The following is an 8,050-nucleotide window of genomic DNA, read 5'->3' on the forward strand; positions in this document are numbered from 1 at the left end:
CCTCCCTTGGCCGGCCAACGCGGGGGCAGCCACAGGCTGGTGTGGAAGAGGTCCTTGCCGAGCTGTGCGGGGTGCAGGTGCGTGCACCAGAGAGTGGTACTGACATGGTGTAGAAATGCCTGCTAAGGGGTGACATCATATTTTCACTGCGCTGCATGTCTGGATGGGCAATGGAGCTAAAAGGAATGGGCTGGTGCTGTAATCCCAGAGTAAATCACAGCAGGCAGAGCTGGAAAGTCTTAATCCATCACAGGAAACTCTTATCTTTAGATAGATGTATGCAGGCTCAAGCTACAAGGAAGATAAGGCTCATGGTCTGTTTCTGACTGCACAGAAATGTGTGGGGCTGTTTGGCAGACACAGAAAAAGTTATTTTTTAATCTTTTAAGAGCTGATGTTAAAACAGAAGATAGCAGTTCAGAACCAAGGCATATCTTTCACATTCTTAAGTACTATTTAGATCTCTCTGCTCTCTCCCTCTCCAGCTTACACCAGATAGAACTGATGGTTAAACTCACCTAAACTACTTCCTTCTGCATTTCTGCATTTGCTTTTTGTACTTCCCCACTCTTATTTTTCCTTCCATGAAGGCTGAGATGCAGGGTTTCTAACTACCACAACTGCTTAAAACTGTGTGCCCCCCACTGCATCCTAGGTCAGGCAAATGCCATCCTTGTGCGGGGAGCTGGAGCCAAGCTCAGGAACTATAAAACACAGGCGAAGAGAAAACTGTACAAGGAGTCTCTCAACAGGATTTCGATACTGTCACTGGCTCCTCTCAAAACGACTGGGAGATTAGAAAAGGCTGTCCCTGGCTGGGGGAGACGAGAGGTCTGAGGAAGCTATGATATCATGCCACTTAAAATATGGAGTTCACATCTGGTCAACCCATTATAGAAAATATATGGTAGCACTTAAAAAGGTACAGGGAAGGGTCAGAGGGCAAAGCCCATCACTAGGCGATATGAGGAATAGGAGAGGACACAAAAAACGAAGGAGGGGGCAGAGAAAAGAAAGAAGGAAAGAAATCTATATTGACTGTGAGGAGAAGACGTTAACGGGGAATTTAATCAGAGCAAATACAAATGATTGAGCATTGCAGGTGGTGGAGTGAAAGGTTATGAAATGACGCAAAAATATTGGCCTAGAAGGAAGGGCAGTTGTCCTGGGAAGCTACTGATGTGTAAAAGAGGACCTGCCTGGTCTGGGGATCAGTGTCCGGCATGCTCAGAGATGGGGGTGCGGGTTTCCATCGGTTGTCCATGCAACCTTCACCCCGATGCAGCCACTCCATGGCTATGCAGGACATGGCCTGTTAACTGGGAATGGGGACCCTGGTCCCAGTTCACTGCCCTGACCTCAGGCTCTGCTGCCCAAGCCTCAATCTGGGGATGAACCCAGAGAAAGGCATGGGGACATCAGGAAAGAGAAAGCTGGGTGAATGAGAGTGAGAGATAGACGGAAGGGGAACAGCCTGGGGAAGAAATGGCTATGCAGGTCAGTGGTGCGGGAGGAGGGAAAACCGAGAAGGGAGATGATAGGAAAATAGCTGGCAAAATGGGAAAAGGGTGATGCTGCTGGTGTGGGAAAGCAGCGTTACAGCAAGGTCGGGCTAGTGGGAATATGGTGGAAGAAGCAGTAGGAAGAGATGATGGGGAAGAACAGAGGGAGGATCAGGTGGGGGGTGTGAGGGAAGGGAGCCTGCGACAGCTGAAGGGGAGAGGGCTGGAACACGAGAAGTGATGTGGGAGCAGCAGCAGGTGAGGAAAGCGGCACAAGTTGTGCTTGGCCTGAGAGGAGGGGGGAGAAGGCAGACTAGAGAGGGACTCTGGAGTGCAGAAAGAGCTTTCACCTATAGAAGAGATTTTAGCAGAATAACTTTGTTTGGGTTTTTTTAAGATAAAGAAGAAAAATTGTGAGGTTAGACCTGCTCAGGAAAATGTCAGCTAAGGATCATCTTTCCTGAGTATACATTCTTCTTCATTTCCTGCTTGACTTGAAATTGATTTTCACTTGCTTTCCTAATGCACAATGGGAGGAATAATTTTTTTGCCTTTCTGGAGTGTCTCTATTCCCAGACACTACCAAAGGTCCACTGTATGTGTTCTGCATTCACACATGCAGTATGCATCCATGTGGCACGCTGCAGTGGCATACAGAGACCGCCAAGGCAAAAGACTTGACATGTTACAGAGGTGAGAGACAAAACAAGTATTTTTCTTCACCTTAATGGAGAACTGGGATCCAGAGATGACGGATAACCTGACCAAGGTCCCTCCAGAGGTCTGCAGCAGAGCTGGGATGTGAGTTGCAAGTTGTCACGCTGTTTTAACTCTGAGGTGATCCACCTTCATGAATTTGGGTAGGAACCATACAGGCTGCTACTTTAAAGAAACTCAGCTAAAGAAATATGCATTTTTAAACTGGCAAAGCAATTAGTTTTTTTCTGTCCTTCTTTGATGCATTTTAAGGTCTGCTGGATCTAACAGCCTTGGGCTTTTCAATCCAGTTGCCTGTGGACCTTTCATGGAAAGGACAGCAATGCCAAAATGGCTTGAGCATCTCAGGGTGGTGAACAGTTGTAATGGAGGCTACTACTGTGCTCAAAGCAAAGGCTCAAACAAGCTTCCTCATAAATCCTGCTTTAAAACATTGTGTACTAATTTCTCACTAGTGTGTGCCCTTCTGCTAACTATCTAGAAAATAAAATACGGAAATGCAGCAGAATACAAAAGGGCTAAGCTACAGATTTATGAAACTTGCATTTTAAACCTCAATAGAGAGTCATGTTTTTTTCTATTGTCTTAGAAAACATGTTTTTCCCTAATTGGCCAAAGTGGGATTAGTAGCTGTGAAAGCCGTATGCATTACAAGGCCTTCTGGGAGCTTACAAAACGCAGATATTTTTATATACATCATTGGTGGAGCCCAAACTCATGCAGTTTCTCTGTGGTACAAACTAACAAGAAGCTGGAGAAATATGAACACAAAGAGCTTCCACAGTCTTTTGTAGGTTTTGGACAGTGGAGCCCGTCCCTCCTGTTGCCTCCTGCGCCACTGTAAGGGGCCCTGGGACCCTCACATGAACCCTTGCCACAATCCTCTCCCACACTCTTTGGCTGCTTCTTGAAGTGGAGAAGATGACAGCCATAGGATCAGAGGAGAATTCAGGTGGGAAGGGACTCCAGGAGGTCTCTGGTCCAACCCCTTGCCCAAAGCAGGGTCAACTATGAGGTCAGACCAGGTTGCTCAGGGCTTTGTCCAGCTGGGTCTGGAAAACCCCCAGTGCCAGAGCCTGAACAATCTTTCTGGGCAACCTCTGCCACAGCCCCACTCTCCTCATGGGGAAAAGGTTTCTCCTTACATCATAGAATCATAGAATCGTAGAATCATAGAATAGTTAGATCTAGTCTAAATCTGCCCTCTTCTAGTTTAAAACCATTACCCTTTGTCCTATTGCAACAGGCCTTGCTAAAAAGTCTGTCCCCATCTTTCTTAGAAGCCCCTTTTTAGTACTGGAAGGCTGCAAGAAGGTCTCCCTGGAACCTTCTCTCCTCCAGGCTGAACAACCCCAACTCTGAAATTTTTGTTTCAATTTTTGCCTGTTGTCTCTTGTTCTGCTGCCATGCACCACTATGAATAGCCTGGCTCCATCTTCTTGGTGACCTCTCCATGGGTCTTGTGGGGCTGCTGTTAGGCTCTTACCTTCAAGCTGCCTCTCCCTCAGGCTGAACAAGCCCCATTCCCCCAGGAACTTGCCCCTCACAGGGCAAGTGCTCCAGTCCTCAGGCACTGAACTCACTCATTTTTCTGTGTCTGGTATTGCAGAGACCAAATCTGGATGCCAGGTTAGACCCCTGTGGTACCCCACTTTTTACTGGCCTCCATACAACCTATTAATTGCCACCCACTAAGCCTGATCATCCAGCCAGTTTCTCACTCATCCCAACAGTAATGTTCTAACTTGGATACAAAAATATTGTGTTGAAAGCCTTGTTAAAGTCAAGGAAAATGGCATCCCCTGCTCTCCCTTTGCCCACATTTATGATAGAAGGCAATCAGGTTTGTCAGGTGTGACTGATCCTTGGGGAACCCACACAGACTGTCCCCAGTCACATTCACCTCCTTCTCTGCTGCTGGGAGGCGGGTCATGAAATGCTGATGTCTTCTCCTGCCCTGAAGTGTCACAAGGGACTGTGTCACCCTTCATGAGCATAATGGATCCCTCTGTGCCCTGAAAGCCCCCTGGGCCTGCCTGCCTCTTCCCTCCCACACATGGGCCTCTCCTGGGGGTGGTCAGACCATTGCAGGGCATGGGCTCATGGACATATGGTTGCTAAAGGTGCATCAGCTCGTGCAGTTTTACGAAGTAGCCCACACTCAGAAGGGAGCACAGATGATGAACAACACTTTTTAAAAATGTATGATTTAAAACCTGTAACCACACATACTTGAATGCACAGTCTCCTTTTTCTTAATCTAACTGTGACCTGCATTTCATCATGAGCTTCTTTCGGTCAGGAGGAGGTGACTGATGAGTTGCTCTTGTAATCTACTGACTGCTCATGTCAACTTGAAGACCAGGAGCTATTAAAAGGCTTGCTTAGAAACCTGGCGGCTTGAAATGATCCCTGCTCCCCCCTGTCCAATGAAGACATGAATACGACTTTCAAATTCCCAGAGCACCTTCCACAGGGGCATGTTTCAGAGAGTAATGGGTGGAGGCTCCTGCTTGGTCTGTGGCAATAGGCAGCATTAGTCCCATTGTGGAGCCCAAAGCAGAGACATGTGGAATAAATTGATCTAGATCAAGAACAGAGTCTGAGGCAGGGTCAGGGACAGAAGTGACGGCATCTGGCTCCTCGTCATAGTGTCCTTCCATGAGGGAATTTCACCCACACATGTCTTATTTCACACAGACTACTGAGAGGGTCTGACATCAGTCAAAAAATCCCTGGTGTCTGCTCACAAATTCTGGAGTAATTTATATCCATAGTAATAAAAGCTGTATGCCATTTATTTAGCAGGGCTTTTTTAATGTGCTGTTTGTTGTTTTGATAGACTGTGTCTTCTTTATATTGTAATCATATTAAAAGACCATTCTTTTCCTGGAATAAAGAGTTAATGATTCACAAGAGGCATAATTATTCCATGCGGTGCAGGCAGGATGCTGCAGAAAGAGCTGTCTTCTTTATGAGTAAGAGGCTTTTATTGCAAGTGTTCTACACAGTAATTAAATTCCTTTGAATGAGGAGGCTTGATTGGATTTTCTTTGGTTTATTGGGAGGAGTTTGAAAAGCAAGGTATTTAGCTCAATTGCTATATAATTTTGGCATCTGTTGGAGGTTAGGGAGAAAGGTTCGGAGTGTCTGATTCCCATTTCTATTCCCATTTCTCTTTTCCTAGTGTTACACTAGCTGAACTCCATTGAATTCAACTGAATTACACCCTATCTGTATTTGTGTGAGAATCAAGCTCAGAAATCCCTGGCAGAAAGCACCAGGATACCTGAATGCATGCTGTAAGAATCCAAATTATCTAAGGGAAAAAAGTCTCACTAAAGGAAAGTTACTTGCAGTTGCAAAGGCAAGTGCCCAAAAGCGAGGAAACGTCACATTTACAGCTGTCCTTCAGATCTGCCTTATGGTGAGTCCAACTTTGGCTCAGAATGGGACAAAGTTTTAAAAGACAGCAGCAAGAATATGAAAAGTCAGGCAATCATGTAACAAAAATCTGTGCTGTGGCTTGACACACGAGCCAGGATGCTGGCGTGGCACAACTCTTGAGTATTTGAGTTGTCAAACTAAATCATGTTTGTTTAACATCAACTACTGTACACAGCTGCCAAGTTTTTTTTTTTCTTCAAAGCAAAAGAGTAAAAATGTAAATTAAAAGGAAAACTCTATTATATACAGTCTCAACATCTATTAGCGATGGGGTTTGGGTCTTGTAGCATAAATTGCAGCATAAATTCTTCCTGTTACTCATAAGGCTACACAATACGTCGGGAGGATAGTGTTGCTCAGGCAGGAAAGGAGATGTGCGACACCACGGGGGTAATTTCACTCCACTTGGATGTCTCTGGAGGGAGAGTACGCATGATGAGGAAAGTGGCATTTTCAACAGCTCAAAGAAACGTCGCGGAGCAATGACAGGCACTTTCCTAATCTAGGGGCTCCCTGCCCGCCAGATGTTAACACCTTGTTTCACCCAGTAAGAGTGGGAATCTCTGAAGCACAGGTTGCCAGTATTTGTAGGGGTTATGTGAAGGTGTGGATCTCAGAGAGGTTTCTGCTTGCATCCCAGTGGTGGTGGTGACGGTGGTGGAGGAAAGGGTCCTGGGGCTGGGTGGGTGGAGGGCTGGTTTTGCAGGAAGAACAGCAGTGGAATGAGGAGGAAGGTCTTTGACTTATCTTTTGTGAAGACAAAAAAGGCAGGTAGCAAGGAGCTTGGATATCAAGACCTGTTGGGAGGAGACGGGGACTGGCCAGAGGAGGACAATGACACAGACATGGAGGTCTCAGTCCAGACAGCAAAGCAAGATGAATCTGGAACTAAGTATGAGGGGAACTGGCAAAAAAATTCTGTGTACTGCAAAATCTGTGGCTAGACCTGCCTCACACCTCTGTGTTAGACCCCCAAGCAAAGGGAAATATAAGTCTCCAAAATAGGTCTCTAAGCGCAAAATTTCATTTATTGGGAAGAGTCTGAAAAGCAAGGTACTTAGCTCCTACATGGTGTGCAAAGTGCAACGCAGAGGAGAGGAACCAGAGCAACGGTTTGCAGTCATCCGTGGTGATGGCACATGTATCTGTACCCAAGCTGGATCTGAGTGACTCATTCACACATCTCTGCCCATGATAAACCTTGGGCATGCTCATCAGTCATCAAGCCTCTTCTTGAGGGATACTGGCCCTCATGAGTGCCTGCAGCTGAGGATATTTTCTGATTAATTTTGGTAATTGCAGCTAGAAGGCTTTGGTTTATTACCTTTGCTCCCTCCTACTAGCTGCCCGGCATTATGAACCCAACAAGCTGCCTGTCCTGTTGTCCTCCCCTGCCTTCTTCCTTTCAACTTTTATGTTTTTAAATGAAAGACAGACCAAACAATAGGTGCACAATCCTCTAGTCTTGGTGGTATTTGGGGAGCACAATGAGGCAAATGGGACTCGCCAGTCAGTGGCCCAGGACTTTACAGAGAACATTGCTGTAAGCTGACACGGATGAGTCACACCAAGCCATAGCTTCCCTGTTGTGACTCTACTGACTTCTGACTGGTTGTGCTTCCCTTCATTATTTATTAATTCTCAGCAAGAATCCCTCCTGGAGCCAGCTGTCTGCACAGAAAGTTGTAAATGGAGTTAAACTTTTTGCAAAAAAAAAAAGGGAATTTTGGCCAAAAAAAAAAAAAAAAATTCCCAAGGGCTGAATTAAAATTGATTCTGTTTTACTGATGTTTCTTTTGTGTCTTGGCTTCCTGAGCAGAAACAGTCATACCTGAGGACTACCTGGCTGATCCTGCAAACATGAAGCGGTACAGTGTGGATCCTGCTGATTCTGCCTTCGGTTGCATGGGCTCCGTGTATGGCATGCGGCAGAGTCCTACAGCCGGACATCCTGCTGGAGGCTCCTCTTCCTCCTGTAGCCACCGTCCTGCTCAGATGTCTTCAGGGGGGTCCTCGTCTACTGGCCTGCAGCATCAGACCTCCAGCCCAACAAGGAACAGGACCTATCTTGAAGGAAACAGAAGTGGTAATATAACATCTTCCATTTAGCAATGTGTGTTGCTGTGCTGGTGCCATGCTGGGATCTTAACTCACTCCCAAAGTTCCCAGAGTCTGTGTTGACATCCATCCAGACCACTCACGATTCCATTTAGAAGGAGAAATAATAACCTGTGTAAACATAAAATCAATCTGTTCATCATTAGGTAAAAAGGTGACTGTTTTCTAATGCTGTTATTAATTATGTAAACATATGTATTATGTATAATTGTGTGGCAATCACAACTGTTATTATCGACTTACAGATATAAATATTAATACATAAG

The 8,050-nt window shown here is 45.8% G+C and overlaps 1 protein-coding gene across 1 annotated transcript in view; it reads left to right on the plus strand.

Annotated features, from left to right (window-relative positions):
- The window catches only part of LOC104624904 (sex comb on midleg-like protein 4), a gene marked incomplete at both ends in the record, with an annotated part of 32,255 nt that extends 24,503 nt beyond the window's left edge, over window positions 1-7,752 (plus strand). Inside the window, one exon of the mRNA XM_010292388.1 lies at window positions 7,486-7,752. Within this exon, the coding sequence (XP_010290690.1) occupies window positions 7,486-7,752 (267 nt within the window). The remainder of the gene's footprint in view (window positions 1-7,485) is intronic.
- Window positions 7,753-8,050: the final 298 nt, after the last annotated feature.

Source organism: Phaethon lepturus, unplaced genomic scaffold (genome assembly GCF_000687285.1).
Source record: "Phaethon lepturus isolate BGI_N335 unplaced genomic scaffold, ASM68728v1 scaffold36488, whole genome shotgun sequence".
In the NCBI taxonomy this organism is placed as follows: domain Eukaryota; kingdom Metazoa; phylum Chordata; class Aves; order Phaethontiformes; family Phaethontidae; genus Phaethon; species Phaethon lepturus.